This window comes from Microcaecilia unicolor, chromosome 3 (assembly GCF_901765095.1).
Source record: "Microcaecilia unicolor chromosome 3, aMicUni1.1, whole genome shotgun sequence".
Classification (NCBI taxonomy): Eukaryota; Metazoa; Chordata; class Amphibia; order Gymnophiona; family Siphonopidae; genus Microcaecilia; species Microcaecilia unicolor.
Window position 1 is genome coordinate 102,284,637 of NC_044033.1, and position 17,700 is coordinate 102,302,336.

General features: G+C 43.1%; 1 protein-coding gene across 1 annotated transcript in view; it reads right to left on the minus strand.

Annotated features, from left to right (window-relative positions):
* Window positions 1–718: 718 nt before the first annotated feature.
* The window catches only part of PAX1 (paired box 1), a 59,191-nt gene continuing 42,209 nt past the window's right edge, over window positions 719–17,700 (minus strand). Inside the window, exon 5 of the mRNA XM_030194673.1 lies at window positions 719–1,077. Coding sequence (XP_030050533.1) covers window positions 719–1,077 — 359 coding nt within the window. The remainder of the gene's footprint in view (window positions 1,078–17,700) is intronic.

Sequence of the window (17,700 nt, forward strand, 5' to 3'; positions counted from 1 at the left end):
TATAAATAACAAACAACCTGCTTGTTTGTTATTTATATGAATATGGGGGTAAAACACTCCCCGCCTGATATCAGTAGATACCACTATTTAAATTCTCAACTTATAAATATCACAAAGTCCATAAATAAATAAAGCTGGATCTTGAAGGTTGATAACTTCTTGCTTGTCAATGGTTCACCGTTGTTCTGGTGACTTCTGTCTTGCAGTTTTACAGGAACTGAAACGAGAGACTGACAACACAAACAACAAACAATATAAAAGAGAGAAAAATCTCTGGAGTGGACTATGGTCCACATTGTCCTCATCTCTTTGTGGTGTGGATCACTGGCTCAGTGATGGCTCTGCTGAATAAGTTCCTTGTCTTCCAGGGAAGTCTTGTGTAGAAGCTCCCAGGTGATACCAAGTTGTCACTGATGATCTGTAGTTCTGTATCTCTGATGGTACTTTGGTGGTAGATGTCTGCTTTTTCATCAGCTGGTTGATGAGATGAAGATGCAATGTTGGTGACAAGAATAGTCATCTCTGGACAGATCTCTGTGTCAGAGTCAGGATTTATGAGTTCAAAGGAGTTCTCTGTCACTAGAGATATGTGCTCAGGTTTTAGGATAAAGTCTGGTCCTGATAACCACGTGATTTCCACTAGATGAGATTCTGGCACTGCTCTGGTAGCACAATCTCCTGTATTTTGGTCAGTTGGCACACAATGCCACTATTCTGGTCATGTTGACCTCTGCTCATACTCAACTCTGTTACTAATGTACACATGAAATCTCCTGGTTTGATTATAGATGTAGCCCAGGACAACTTTACTGTCAGTGCAAAAATTGACTACATCTAGTTCAATGTCCATTTCATTTAGTATCATTTCTGCTATCTCTACTGCTAGACTTGCTCCACACAATTCTAAACATGGAATGGTATGATTGGGTTCAAGTGCTAACTTGGCTTTACCAAAGATGAGTCCCATGTGAGATAGCCCATTTGTGTTTGTAGCTTTCAAGTACGCCACTGCAGCTATGGTCTTTTCTGAAGCATCTGAGAAGATGCAGATTTCTTTGTGAGAGGCAGTACTGAGTGCTGCAGGGATATAAGTATATGGGATATGTAGTTGTTCAAGAGAACCTTTCCATTTCTCCCATTCTTGTCACATTTCTTGTGGTTGTGGAACATCCCACATCAGTACTTTGGGAAAGTTCTCTCAGTAGAGATCTTCCTTGAATGTTTTTGTTTTTCACTTGTTTTACCTTGATGTTTTGGAAGTTTTCTTGCATTGGGCTGTCAGTAGTCCCAGAAGAGCAAGCGGTAAGCCCGCGTTGGGCTTACCACCACTCTGTAAAAGGGCCCCTGAGTCCCCGAATTCTAAATATGGCGATAAATTTGCACATGCAATTTGACAGTGTGGCCAAATTACACACACAACATAATTGTTTAACAAGCCAAACAGTGCTGATAATTGCCCACTAACAAGCAATTATTGGCACTAATTGGCACTAATTAGAATTTATGTGTGCAACTTTCTAAGCATATTCTGTAAAATGGTGCATATAGATTCTAATGTGTGGATCTTAAAAGGAGGCATGGTCATGGGTGGGACATAGGTATTCCAGAAATTACACACACTTATAGAATATGCCTGATCTGCATCTAAGTTAGGCACAGGCATTTACTCCAGGTTTTAGTGGGTGTAAATGGTCACACCTACATTTTAGTCAGTCACAGGAATGGGTGCTACACATATTCTGTAAACCACGTCTAACTTAAGGCGAGGTTTATAGAATAGTGCTAAGTGTGCTCTTTTTCAGCGCCAATTTTTTTGGCGCTATTCCCCAGATTTTATATATGGCGCCTAAAATTCCATGTGGAAACCAAAGTGTTTTCTATATCAATCTGCATAAATTAATTGGTTAACTAGCTAATCAACACTAATTGGATGTTAACAAGCAATTATCAGCAGTAATTGGCATTAATTGAGATTTACGTGCATAACTCACTAAGTGTATTCTATAACATGCTGCGCTTAATTTCTAAGTCACATTGTTGAAAAGGAGGAATGGTCATGGGTGGGGCATGGGCATTTCTAAAATCTATGTGCATTATTATAGGATACACCTGATTAGTGCCTAATTTAGGCATCGGGATTTACGCCACGTCAAACATGGCGTAAATGGCCATGACTATATACTGGGTGGAAATTTAACCTATTCTATAAAATTTAGGTGTACCTTAGAAAATATGCCTAGGCATATTTTTTTTAACACATGGATTTCTCAGGCGTCATACATAGAATCTAGCCCTTTATGTAGAATCTGGTCCCAGGTGCCTAAAGTTAGGCATAACCGCTTACATCTGCTCTGTGAGCACCTAAATGCTGCAGTTAGGTACCTAATAGACAATATTTAATAAAGCATGCAACCAATAAGTTGGAATGTCCATGCCCCACCTATGCCCTTCCCATGTGAATGCCCCGTTTGCAGTTATGTGCTACAACAGTGGTTCCCAAGTCCAGTCCTGGAGTACCCCTTGCCCAGTGGCGTAGCAAGGGCGGGGTGGTGGGGGCGGTCTGCCCTGGGTGCACACCGCTGAAGGGGTGTCAGCTCCTCTGGTTCCCTGCTCCCTCTGCCCCGGAACAGGTTACTTCCTGTTCCGGGGCAAAGGGAGCAGGGAACCAGCGGAACCGACACCCCCCCCCCCCCCCAGCAGTGTGCACACGGCAGGCAAGAATGCACTCGGGGGGGGGCTTGGGTGATGCGCCGAGGAGGGGGGGTTGATGTGCCGAGGGGGGGTGTCATGCTGCACCTGGGGGGGGGGGTGCGCAGTGGCCCTCGCTACGCCACTGCCCTTGCCAGTCAGGTTTTCAGGATATCCACAATAAATATGCATGAACTTGATTTGCATGCACTGCATCCATTATATGTAAGTCTCTTTCATACATATTCATTGTGGATATCCTGAAAACCTGGCTGACAAGAGGTACTACAGGACCAGACTTGGGAAACACTGTGCAAGAACAGTGAGGCACCCAGTTAGAGAACAGTGCCTAAATGCACTTGGGTGCCAAACTGTCATATTTCCCCCATTTTGATGCTTAACTACCATTAGCTTCTGTTTAAGTGCCAAATGTTTGACACCTCATTGGCGGTCAACTTTTGACACACTGTATAGAATTACCCAATACAGGTGTATGGTGCCTTATGCTCATTTTAGAAAATGTTAGTTAAAAAAAAAATATATATATATATATAAAATATATATATATATATATATATATATATATATATAGAACTGTTCTGCTGAACTTCAGTGTTCAGGGTAGAATGGGGCAAGCACATACTCCTAGAACTTGGCATTGCTTTGTATAAATCTGTTTTTCTTGCAGAGAGCACTTTACTAATCCCTGCTTTACCACCCAATGGGAATTTTCCACTCCATCTGGAATTTTTAAGCCCCTCCCTGATTTATTATCTGTCAAAATCTGCATCGCATCCCTGGCACACGTGAACTTATTGCACAGGCTGCTACAGAGATCATGTTTATCTTTTCAGTATTATATTCTCCAACTTAAATAAAACAGTGAAATGAAAAATAATCAGGCAGAAAAAATTGTAGAGAAGCAGATCTGGGCTCTCATATTGCCAGCAACAGTCAGCACTATTGCATGTCACTTTTGCCTCTTCAATATAATTCCTTGACATCTTGTTTTAATGCTAAAGGCCTCCGGCACTAAAATGCTGAGGTTGGTGTAACACAGGGCAAATAAGTGGTAGTGCTGGTAGGTGTTTCATTAGTCTGATGGTATAGTATAAATCTTTTTTTTTTATTTTCCTTTTTTGGTTACCTTTTCTGAAAACGGACACGAAGCCCAATTTTACATAGGAGGTCTAGATCAGACAATTTCTGGAGTATTTTATGAAAGATTCACTGAACACTGGGATTTTTGTAGAATATATATAAGGACCTGCAGGAGTACATATGGATATAGTAGAACAGAAAGAAAAGCAGACCTTATGAAGAAAAGCAGTCTTTATTGGTTTATCAATATTCCCAGGATTCACATACAAGTGCCCGACATGGCCATGTTTCGCCAACAAACGACTGCATCAGGGGCAAAGAAAACCAGCTGGTGTAAATCCTTGAACTTGCTTTGGTGCCTCGATAGACAGAAATAATTTAGATGGCAACAGGAGGTCAAGCTAGGTATAGAGGGAGGCAAGGCAAAGTGGCTTTTCCACACATGTCCACCACCACATCACACACCCCTCCTCCCAACCCCTTTTTTTAAAGTTAGCAATATAAGATACTATCCAGCTTATAATCGAAAGAGAAAAACGCCTATATTGCGACTCAAATCGGGAGATGGGCGTCTTTCTCCCATGGGCGCCCAAATTGGTATAATCGAAAGCCGATTTTGGGCATTTCCAACTGCAATCCGTCGCAGAAACGGATAAAGTTGATGGGGGAGTGTTGGAGGCGTGGTGAAGGCGGAACTGGGGTGTGGGTATCGGCCGAGGAGAGATGGGTGTCTTTAGCTGATAATCAAAAAAAAAGGCATTTTTACCGCAATTTTGGGTCACTTTTTTGGACCCTTTTTTTCATGAACAGGTCCCAAAAAAGTGCCCCAACTGACCAGATGACCACTGGAGAGAATCAGGGATGACCTCCCCGGACTCCCCCAGTGGTCACTAACCCCCTCCCACCAAAAAAAAAAACACTTTACAAACTTTTTTTCCAACCTCTATGCCAGCCTCAAATGCCATACCCACCTCTATGACAGCAGAATGTGTTCTATCCTGTGACAGCCTTTCCCTGGTTCTGATGTGGCTCTCGGGTGAGTGTGACACCTTTTCTGTTATGCGCACTGCAGAGTCACATCAGCAATGCATTGTGGTGGGTGTAGGGTATTGGGCTCCGTGATTCCACTAGCTTGTGGCAAATGCTCACGATGTTGGTAGTTGGTAGGCTCTACTCCCATGGTGCTTTCCCCCCTGCTTACTGGGTCAGAGTGTGCCCTGTTTTGTTTCCGGTAGTCCATGAGGTAGTGGTCATTTTTGTAAGACAGTTTTAGATCCCTTTCATGTGTTAGCCACGTTACAGAACTTAGTTTTTCCCTTGAATGTGGCTGAAAGAGGGCATTGAACAGCATTCTGCCAGCTCTGACCTACTGCTCATCTCAGTACCAGGGAGACTCGTTCCCAGTGGGGCACAACCTCTGATCTGCAGTTAACTGTGAGTAAGCATGCTTATTCCAATAAAGGACGTTTTCGGAGAGATTAGTCTTCAGGTGTCAACTGCTGTGCCAATGTTATATAGCAGCAACAAGTCCTAGAGGCCTGCGTGTATGCAGGTCCCTGGAGCAGTTTTAGTGGGTACCGCAGTGCACTTCAGCCAGGCAGACCCAGGCCCATCCCCCCCCCATCTGTAACACTTGTACTGGTAAATGGGAGGCCTCCAAAATCCACTCTACCCACATGTAGGTGCCCCCTTCACCCCTAACAGCTATGGTAGTGTTGTACATTTGTGGGTAGTGGGTTTTGGGGGAGGGGGGTTGGGGGTTCAGCACCCGTGGTAAGGGAGCTATACATGTGGGTGTATTGTCTGAAGTCCACCACACTGACCTCTAGGGTGCCCAGTTGGTGTCCTAGCATGTCAGGGGGGCGAGTGTACTACGAATCGTGGCCCCTCCCACAACCAAATGGCTCGGCTTAGGACGTTTTTGAGCTGGGCATTTTTAGTTTCCATTATCGCAAAAAAAAACAAACGCCCAGCTGAAAAACGTCCATTTTTTCAAAAATACGGTCTGTCCCGCCTCTTCACGTACCCATTTTCGGACATAGACGCCCATGGACATAGGCGTTCGCGTTCGATTATGTCCCTCTACGGCTTTCTATGCATAAAGAAATCATCTCCCTCCACCATTATAATTGATGGCAACATTCAACAAATTCTGTGTGGAGTGAAGTCTGGATTCTCTACAAGACTGGACAGAATCTCAAAATAAAACTCTAAGCCTCCATTTCTGAATCACAAACTCCATATTCCCCAACATTGGTGCTATCTCTCTTACAACTCACCACACAAAAACACATTCAAATTGTAATCATCACCTCAGGAACAGCACACGCTCCTTTCACTGACAGACACTTTGTTTCAAACAGGTGGGATTTGTTTGTGTGATGACTCTACAGGATGTGAAGACCACTACTCTTGAGCATTTTTATTTTGGGTGCCAAAGGTTTGCTTTTAAATAGGGCCAGGCACTTTGCAAAATAATGTAAAACCCTGCGAAAAAGACTTTCAAAACCTATATAGCAAACTTACCAGACCATAACAGCCCTAATTCACCTATGAAAAGACAATGCTACAATATTGCACTGGGCCCTAGATCACCAATATATCTACTACTGGGAACCTAGAACAAGCTGGACTGTTATAGATTTCTACACAGATACTGTATGCTAGTAAAATCCTTCACTTTAGTCACACATGCAGAACATGGAGAGACCATATTGTGATACAAAATAAAGGACCACAAAAACCATACAGTCAAAAACTGAAATTGAGACCCCACACACACACACACCTGTCCAAGAAAGCCAGACTCTACGCAGTACAATACTGGTAAAAGAGAAACAGAAATGCATTGTCTCCTGCACTCTGCAAAACACAAAAATAGAAAAAAAATGTACATTTCCCTAAGCAGCTGAGGAATACAGAGAGGCAAAGCCAAGCCACAACAAAAGTTCAGAAATTGAAAAAAGCAGCCAGAAGAGCCAACTAGTGGCTGAAAAGAATTTGAGAGGAAATCTTTTTGTTGTTATTCAAATCTGTTTATTGAAATTTTCAACATAAAAATACATAACATCAAACATATCACTAGTAGCATGGTAAATCCAGTGTATGTTTTAAGGACATAAACAAATCAAACACCCCTCCCCCTGAAAAAAAAAACAAAAAACCCCACAATAACACATTAAGGGTCACTCAGTGCTGCATTACAGTGTCAGAAATTATTATATGTCAGCAATTAAGTATCTGACTGCGTGCCGCTGGTGTCAGAGTGGTCCAAAAGATTTCCCATGTCTGGCAGTAACAGTGAGCAGGGACAGAGTCCATATTATCCAAAATACATCTCTCCATGGAAAACTGAACAATCATTAAGGATCTCCATTGACTCACCAAAGGAGGGTCCACCAATAGCCATTTTTGCAAGATGCATTTTGTCCCAAATAATACTGCACATTTCACAAAGGCTGAAGAACCCTTCTATAGGGGACGGCCCATGTCATGTTTAGCAAACAAGGATAATGGGCGAGGGGTCCAATGGGATTTCTACATTGTTGAGAGATGACCACCCAAGTGAGTCCAAAAAGCTTGAATAGTAAGGCAAGACCAAAATTGATGTCCCAATGTTGCCATTGGGTTGCTACATTTCAAATAGGCTGACAATGTTCCAAAGTGGGCGCTAAATTCAGGATGGGGTGAGATGTATATTCTCATAACCAGCTTGTACTGTTGTTCCCAGTGAAGAAAACCTTTGGTCAAAGTAGAAAGTACTCACAAGATATTGTGTAAGATTTCAGGGGTGACTTGCACTTGTAGATCCTCTGACCATTTCTGAGCCAATGCCATAAAGTCATAGGCTGGTATTAGGTCCAACAAGCATTTGTGATGAAAGCAGAAAGGGACTTGCTGCTGTGCTTCCAAACTGTAAGTTTCTGCTATTTGTTCATGCATGATCACTGTAAGTGATGCACTTGGTAGGGAGTGAATATATTGTTGTACCTGCAAATATGAAAAAATATCTAAAGTTCCTAAAGTGGTATTCAGTCTTCAAGGATGAAAAGGAGCATATGACACCATTATCATCTACCAAGTGGAACAGTTCATGAATGCCTCTTTGCTGCCAAACTCAAAAGTGAGCCGCTGACATGCCCAGTATAAAATTCCAGTTGCCATGCACTGATAAAAAGGGAGATACTTTCCATTCTCTCCCAAGCTATATACAAATCCATTGCCATGTGGTTTGCAATGGTAGGAAAATAGGATAATGATAGCAATACACTCAAGTGTCGAGACCAGGCATGTAATAAAAAACTGAAGTGAGGAAGAAACAAAGAAGTCTCAAGTGGGGTATATGAAAAATAGGATGTACCTCTATACCAGTCATTTAGGTGTCTCATGTTGCAAGCCAGAGAGAAAAGTCTCACTGACAAGAGTCCCAGTCTTCCACGATCTCTGGTCAAATAAGCCCTTGTTATTGTCATCCTGGCTCACTTTCCCCTCTATAAGTATGCATTCAAAATCTTAGTCAAAGCCCTGCCATGTGCAACAGAAAATAAAAATAGGAGCATTTGACAAATTTATAGCCATTGAGGTAGTAGCATCATGTTATACAGGGCCACCCTGCCCAACGTGGGTATGTGTCCTCCAGGTAGCAAGATATGTTTTCATTATAGAAAATCAAGGTTGAAAGTTAGAGGAGATGAGATCATTTATTCTTTTAGGTATGATAATTCCCAAATATGAGAATCTGCCCAAGTCAATGGGAATTGGCCAGTCCACAACTTGCGTACTGAATCTTGTAAAGGTAGCACTGTGGATTTGGTAAGATTAAGGTGAAAGCCCGAGTAGTATGAAAATTCTGCCACTGGGTTAAGTAAACTTTGCAAGGAATCTTGTGATTGTGTTAGGGTCAGCAGGGTGCAAAAGCGAGGACCTTTATTTCAAAAGTACCAATCTTCACCCCATGTATGTCACAGCTCCTTTGGATCGTATGCAATAAAGGCTCTAAATATAGTAAAAAGAGAAGAGGGGACAGAGGATACCCTTGTCTGGTACCTCGTTTGACTGGAAAACACAAGGATTTAGTGCCATTTACCAATATGGCTGCCAAATGGATTAGAATAAAGCACGCAAAGGGCTCAAAGGAACCAACTCTCCATGTCCATATACTGCAGCGTAGTAAATAAACATGGCCAATCCACCTGATCAAATTCCTTTTCTGCATCCAGGCTTACTGATATTGCTGGTGTACCAGTGCATTGGGCAATAGCAACCACAAGGAGACGTTTCCTGACATTAAGCACAGACTGACGACCCTGGACAAATCCCACCTGGGCATCATATTTTGGATGGTAAAATGAGAGTCAGCCAATTCTCCAGGATACGAACAAATAATTTAAGGTCAACATATATTTGGCTGTGACTGTTATCTGACCCCTGACGCAGGCATCTGCTGAAACACGGGCCATGCTGGGTTATTGAATAAAATTGCTTCCTATGTATTTGGCTCTACCTTGTGGCTCCCATACACTTCTTTTGCTTCACGATTTATTGTGTTGTTCTTTCCCCTCTGATTTGCTTAAGGCTGAGCAGGGCAGACTTATCCTTTAGGCACAATAAGCACAGTGCCTTGAAAATGTTTACATTTTTTTAAATCATAAAGAATAAAAATAAAGTAGAAGCTATTTATTTTCATGCCTTGACTTTCGGCCTTGAAAAATACATGCAATAAGTAGAATGCAAATACATAAAATACGAATCAAATACAAATCAAATATATATACACTTCAAATTAAAAGCAAGTCATATATTAAATGCCAACAAGGGAGGAGCCCACAAAGACAAATGTTCCTAGGACCCACAAAAATCATAATGCAGCCCTGAGACTGTGGCTTGGATTTTAATGGAGGTGGCTGAGGGTTTTTTTTCTAAGGTGAGTGGTAGGTTTTAAATGAAGACATTATGAAGGGCATTTAGAAAGGACAGTCAACTCAAAATGTGGACATCCATCCCACATGTGTTTTAGAACAGCCTGGACATGGTTGTAGCAGCAAAGGAACATCCATATTACAAAATGGCCACTTATATCTGTACGTGGAAGAATATCTTAATAGTTAAAACAGCCAACTAACTACCAGGTTGGTGAGCCACAAGTTTCTGGTTCAAGTCTTATTGCAGATTTTTGTAATTTTTGGTTCTTGTTTTTAAATTATTGTGATCACTCCAGGGACAGAAAAAATGCCTACTGTGACTTCCTTTATCTCCATTCAGTAAAGAACCGCTCAATCTGAGCACCTTTCTGTAACCTGGACGTGCTAAGTACCAGATCTAAATACGGTCATACATCTTTTTAAACTTGGACACCCCTTCTCATTCTGTAATTTGAGATGAACATCCATAGTTTGGGCCCTCCCCAGTCCCTTTCAAAACATGCACAGACCACACATCCCTTTCCATATGGACATACTACTACTACTACTACTACTTAACATTTCTAAAGCGCTACTAGGGTTACGCAGCGCTGTACAATTTAACATAAAAGGACAGTCCCTGCTCAAAGAGCTTACAATCTAAAGGACAAGTGAATAGTCAGTTCGATAGGGGCAGTCAAATTGGGGCAGTCTGGATATCCAGAAGGTAAGAGTTAGGTGCCGAAGGCAGCATTGAAGAGGTGGGCTTTAAGCAAAGATTTGAAGATGGGCAGGGAGGGGGCTTGATGTAAGGGCTCAGGAAGGTTGTTCCAGGCATAGGGTGAGGCGAGGCAGAATGGGCGGAGCCTGGAGTTGACAGTGGTGGAGAAGGGTACTGAGAGGAGGGATTTGTCCTGTGAACGGAGGTTTCGGGTGGGAACATAAGGGGAGATGAGGGTAGAGAGGTAGTGAGGGGCAGCAGACTGAGTACATTTGTAGGTAAGAAGGAGAAGCTTGAACTGAATGTGGTATCGGATTGGAAGCCAGTGAAGTGACCTGAGAAGAGGGGTGATATGAGTATATCGGTTCTGGCGGAATATAAGACGTGCAGCAGAGTTCTGAACAGATTGAAGGGGGGATAGATGGCTAAGTGGGAGTTCGGTGAGGAGCAAGTTACAGTAGTCAAGGCGAGAGGTAATGAGAGCGTGGACGAGAGTTCGGGTGGTGTGTTCAGAGAGGAAAGGGCGAATTTTGCTGATGTTGAAGAGGAAGAAGCGACAGGTCTTGGCTATCTGCTGGATGTGTGCCGAGAAGGAGAGGGAGGAGTCGAAGATGACTCCGATGTTGCGGGCAGATGAGACGGGGAGGATGAGGGTGTTATCAACTGAGATAGAGAGTGGAGGAAGAGGAGAAGTGGGTTTTGGTGGAAAGACGATGAGCTCAGTCTTGGACATGTTCAGTTTCAGGTGGCGGTTGGACATCCATGTAGCAATGTCGGTTAAGCAGGCCGATACCTTTGCCTTGGTCTCCGCGGTGATGTCTGGTGTGGAGAGATACAGCTGGGTGTCGTCCGCATAGAGATGATACTGGAAGCCATGAGATGAGATGAGGGAGCCCAGGGAAGAGGTGTAGATTGAGAAGAGAAGGGGTCCAAGGACAGATCCCTGGGGAACACCAACAGATAGCGGGATGGGGGTGGAGGAAGATCCATGAAAGTGAACTCTGAAGGTGCGGTGGGAGAGATAGGAGGAGAACCAGGAGAGGACAGAGCCCTGGAACCCGAATGAGGACAGTGTGGCAAGGAGTAAATCATGATTGACAGTGTCAAAAGCGGCGGATAGATCAAGGAGGATGAGGATGGAGTAGTGGCCTCTGGATTTGGCAAGGAACAGGTCATTACAGACTTTAGAGAGTTCTGTGACATACTGCTGTGACATACTGCAGTGTTAGACATTCATATCCTGCCTTTGTAAAATCGGGATCTGGACATCCATGCAATATGGACATCAGTTTTCAGAGGTCCAAAACAAGAATAAAGCTTCTAAAATAACCACCTATGTGATGTTACTTTTGTTTAATGATTATCAGGTTTTATTTTCTTTAATGATTTTTACGTATTACACTCTGTACTTTCTACGACTGAAAAAGTGGAATATAGGTACTGATTAAATTAAATAAAATTTAAAGCCAGCATTTCATTTGGCTTTGATGCCCAATGGGAAAAACAATAGGCCCCTTTTACAAAATGGTGGTATGCCCAATACAGGCTTATCGCTTGCTAAAAAGGAACTACTGCTGGGCTACCGCAGAAGCCCGGTGGTAGTTCCCACCCCAGCACGTCATCATATATTTATTTTTGTAGTACTGCTGTGTAACCTGCGGTAATCAGGCAGTGCCGAGTGCTGCCTGATTACTGTCGGGTTAGCGCAGGAGCCCTTACAGCCACCTCAATTGGTGGTGGTAAGGCCCCCCCATGAAATGGCCGTGCGGCAAGTGTTTTACTTGCCGCAGGGCCATTTCCTGCAGAAAAGAAAGACCTACCTTTTACCCAGCTGCAGTAAAAGGGGGCCTCAGCGTGCATAAAAACCACACCTGCAGAATGTGGCAACATTGTCATGATAGATTGATAGGTAGATGCTGTGTGGACAAAAAATTGGTAGGGCCATGGTCCCTGTGGCCCACCCCATTCTGCTGCCTATGATCTCCTTCCCCCACACACTTTTCTTCTCTCCTCACTGCCTGCCACTGCATGAAGTAACACAAAATCCTGCAAATGCACACTTACCAGCTTATAATCGAAAGTGATCGCCGGCCATCTTCCGACACAAATCGGGAGATGGCCGGCGATTTCTTAAAAGCGGCAAAATCAGTATAATCGAAAGCGGCATTTTTTACAGCATCACCGCTTTCCTGTCACTTCGCCGGCAAAAGTTCAAGGGGGCGTGTCAGTAGATTAGCGAAGGCGGGATATGGGTGGGCATGGGCGTGGATACCAGATGGCCAGCTTTCGCCGATAATGAAAAAAAAAGCGGCGTTAAGCAATACTTCGCCTGCTTTACTTGGTCCTTTTATTTTCACGACAAAGCCTCAAAAAGGTGCCCCAACTGACCAGATGACCACTGGAGGGAATGGGGGATGACCTCCCCATACTCCCCCAGTGGTCACCAACCCCTTTCCATACTAAAAAAATAAAACTAAAAAACTTTTTTGCCAGCCTGTATGCCTGCCTCAAATGCTGTACCCACCTCAATGACAGCAGAATGTGTTGTATCCTCCGACAGCCTTTCCCTGGTTGCGATGTGGCTCTCGGGTGAGTGTGACACCTCTTCTGTTAGGTGCCCTGCAGAGTCACATTAGCAATGCATTGTGGTGGGTGTAGGGTACTGGGCTCTACTCCCATGGTGCTTTTCCCCCCTGCTAACTGGGTCAGAGTGTGCCCTGTTTTGTTTCCTGTTGTAGTCCATGCGGTAGTGGCCATTTTTGTAAGCCAGTTTTAGTTCCCTTTCCTGTGTTACCCACGTTAGAGAACTTAGTTCTTACCTTGAATGGTGCTGAAAGAGGGCATTGTACACCATTGTGCCAGCTCTGACCTACTGCTAATCTTAGTACCAGGGGACTCTTTGCCAGTGGGGCACAACCTCTGATCTGCAGTTAACTGTGAGTAAACGTGGTTATTTCAAGAAAGGACTTTTTCAGAGAGATTAGTCTTCAGGTGTGAACTGGTGTGCCAAAGTTATACAGCAGCAATAAGTCCTAGAGGCTGTATGCAGGTCCCTGGAGCAATTTTAGTGGGTGCAGTACATTTGTGGGTAGTGGGTTTGGGGGGCTCAGCTCCCAAAGTAAGGGAGCTATGCACGTGGGAGCTTTTCTGAAGTCTACTGCAGTGACCTCTAGGGTGGCTGGTTGGTGTCCTGGCATGTCAGGGGGGCCAGTGCACTAAAAATGCTGGCTCCTCCCAAGGCCAAATGCCTTGAATTTGGCCGGAGTTTGAGATGGCCGACATCACTTTCCATTATCGCTGAAAAACAAACCCAGCCATCTCAAATCCGGCGAACTCCACGGCATTTGGCCGGGCTAAACTGTATTATTAAAAAAAAAGATGGCCGGCCATCTTTTTTGATAATACGGTTCCGGCCAGCTGTAGCCCCGCCGCCAACATAGATCGCCGGTGATCTATTTGGCCGGCGATGATCGATTATGCCCCTCTTAGAAACTTACCATACCATACCAGCGCCACGTCCAAGAATGTGAAATTTACCAGCTCTACCTATGATAAGTAAACACTACACTTCCAGTTGGGAAAAGAGGCCAAGCCAGACTGTTACAAATTTACACACAACCTGCATGTTAACAAAATCCCTCACCTCAGTTATACATGGAAAACACAAACTATCAACTATTAGAAAAATAAGAAACTGCAAATAAGCAACAAATATGCAGACATAAAATTAAATGGAAACCCAAAGAAATCCCAGATTCTGTTAATAGTGGAACACTGAAGAAAAACAGAAATGCATTTCCTCATATACAGAACAAAATATAAGTAATGCATGTATTCAAAGTTGATGTTTTTTGTTCTCTAAAAACTGAAAATAAATATTAAGTCTAATCATTTTATTGTACATTTGGTTTGGTCCTGGTCTATTTTAGCACTTCCTCTTGTTTTTGCTTTTCCAGGATCATTTCTATTTTCTATTTCTTCACTCCCCCGGTCTTTTTGCCTTCATTTTTCCCTGACATTGATATGTCTTTTTATGTTCTTCAACAACCCTTTCCTTCCCAATCATTCATCCCTCTCCATAGGGCTTTTTTCTTAGGAAAAAAGATGCCAGTACTCATATAGGTCCAACTGGAGTTGGGGTGATTATCCATGGCTCCGCCCCCACAGTAGCTTTACTCTTCTCGTCAGCCATGCAACATGTAAAAAGGTGTATTTGCAAAAATTACACCAGTTCTTAGAATACCAACATATCTCTTATTGAGAAAACAGAACAAACAGGATTTTCTGCACTGAAATTACATATCAGCAGGACACCTTATCTTAATCACACAGAACATGGATATTACACAGCCTTAATACCCCAAACGTAAAAGCACAATAAATACCACTTGCTCCTACTACCTGGCAAGGAGTGCAGTTGGGATTGAATTAATACAATAAAACACAAATCTACCTGATAGATCCAGGTCATTCAGGGACAGGTTAAGCCAGTCCTGGTTTTACGTTCATTGCATGCAGTGGAAGTAAAACCAGGACGGATCAGATTACCCTGATAATCTGGAGCTGTCTGGAACAGAGCTGCCAAGTTATCCAGTTCCAGGAGGGAGATTATAAGTCACTACTGGATTTCTGTTAACCCTATCCTGATGCATTATGGGATCTGCAACACTGATTTCAAAGACTATAAATCCTCTGCTGCTTTAGGATACAAATTCAAAACCAGGATTGGCCAAAAAGTGTCCCTCCTGGAACTGGGTAACTTGGCAGCTCTGCTGGTTCCCTTGTAAGCATTTCAGATTCAAACTTTAGGGGCAGCTTCAGCAGGAAGCAAGCAAATTGTTAAGGGCTACAGGGTCACCTAGTCCAAACATGACTAACAAAACCTTCCAGAGGCACAGCACGTATTTGTAGCCTATCCAGCAGAGACTGGTAAGTGCCACTTTATTAAAAAGAATCCCCTATATCATTTTAAGGAAATCTCATTTTAAGGAAATATACTAATGTGTACACAGAATAAAGGTGAAAGAGAATAGCTCTACATAGCAGGTGGCTGTACTTTAAGCCAAAGTGTATAGGCTCAAGACTGATTTTTTTTTTATAACTAGTAAAAAAAACCAAAAAGCACTGATAGATTTTGAGTGAGATATCTAATAAAAGGCAAAGAAAAAAAGGTGCCAGTACTCTGTACCAGTGCATTCCAGATGAAAAAAATACTCTGCCTCTCAACCTCCAGTCCCTGTCTTATGTCTTATTCCCCATGTCCACCTTTTTCACCTCCTTCGAAAACTTGTCCCCTTTCTTTGTATTTCAATCTTTTCATAGACCTCTACCTTTTCCCCATTTTCCCGATATCCGTTCCCTGCCTCTCCCCATCCATTTTCCCATCTCTTCTCTCATACCTTCTTCCCCACCATCCACCCACTGACCTTCACCTTCTCTTCCTCTAATATTCATTTATCTTGCCTTTCCTTCTTGTCCCAGTAGCCATTCTCCTGCTCCTCCACTTTCTGCTCCATATGTCCTTCATTCCCTAGTAGCAAACGCTTTCACCCACTACCTCCTGCCAGCATCTTCTCTGTTCTCCTAAAATTCCCTTCTCTCAGCTCAGTCTCCAACCCTAGTCTCAGCCCTGCTCCCCTAAATCAGCCCTGAACTCCAGCATCAGCTCTCAGTCCCCATCTCCCATCCTCACGTCAGACCCTTTCTGTTAAGACCTTACCGCCAGCATCAGACCCTTAGCCCCAGCATCTGCATTCTTTTCCCATCTCCAGCACCTACCAGTCAGTCTCTTTCTTCTAGCGCCCACATCAGATCCTTCTCCCAACCTATCATTTGTCAGTGTCAGCCTTCTTGTCTTTTTTCTCTGTCTCCACCCCAAATCTAGCATCTTTCTTCTCCCACCTCAAAATGGTCCAGCATTTTTCCTTACCTCCCCCTCCATCTAGCCCAGCATCTCATCCCCTCTTTCCACTTACTCACACTATGGTCTCCCTTCCACTCAAACTTGCCCTCATCCTGTGGTTCCTTTCTATTGCTACAGCTGTCAGCACTAACAAAAATAAAAGATAGATCTGCACAGAACCTCAAGAGAAACCTCATGGTCAAGCACTCAGCAAGGTTCTGCTGGTCCCACCCCTATGATGCATGTTTCCTACTACCATGAGGGATGAGAGTAGATTTAAGGGGAAGGATAGTCCACGGTGGAGATGGAGGGGCAAGCAGGAGTGATGCCGGAAGGGGAGAGAGGGAAGAGAAAGGGGAAGATGCTGGGACATGTAGATTTTAGATTTTATTATTTATAACCTGCCCTTATCCAGAGTGAGGTACAGAATATACTCATAAAACCCACATAAAAGAAAAAACTACAAGAAAAAATAATAATAAACCACTAACAACAAAAAAATTCCATAGTCAGAAAGTAAACAAAAAAAGTCCAAAATTATCAGCAAGCTATTTACACAACTGGAGCAAAAAAAGCCAGACACATCAAATGACACTTTAACTTGTGCTTAAATGTCAGCAAATGTTTTTCATGTTTCAGTCCACCTGGCAAACAATTCCATTCAAAGGATCCAGCAATGAAAAAGATCCTCTCCTTGTAACCTCCAAGCAAAATGAATTCATAGCAGGAACAATTAGATTTCCAGCAGTCATAGACCACAACTGTCTCGATGGAACATAGCACTTAATAACATTTCTCAAATATACAGCAGTATCATGGTATGGTACTTGATAACTCATCATTAACAACTTGAATTTCACCTTGAATACTACTGGCAGCCAGACCAATCACTTTAAATAATCTGAAATAAGGCTCTGAGAAAAAGGGCAGTGAGAGGAAGGTTCTCTGTTCTGTAGTGTTTGGAGGAGCAATGCCCCCTCAACTCCCCCAAACTATGCCCATCTCCAAATGCTAGAAATGATTGTGGGGTCCTTTTACTAAGGTGTGCTGAAAAATGGCCTGAGGTAGTGTAGACGCATGTTTTTGGTGTGCGTAGAATTACAACGCTATATTTAAAGCTGCTGCAAATAATACTTATGCTTCTTTTAAGCTCTTACAATGTATTCCTTTATTAATCAGGAATGAATCTTTATGTACTCAGACAGAGACAAGACGTGACAAGACAGAACATTCAATGTGTTTCTTTTGTAACTGATACACTGAGACATGCATATGAAAAATGGAATTGTTCTTAATTACTTCTTAGCTGGTCATTAGTTTAGTAATCTGATGCTTCCAATCCAAGCGCTTTGTTCTATTTGACATACTTCACAAACAGCAGGTCAGTT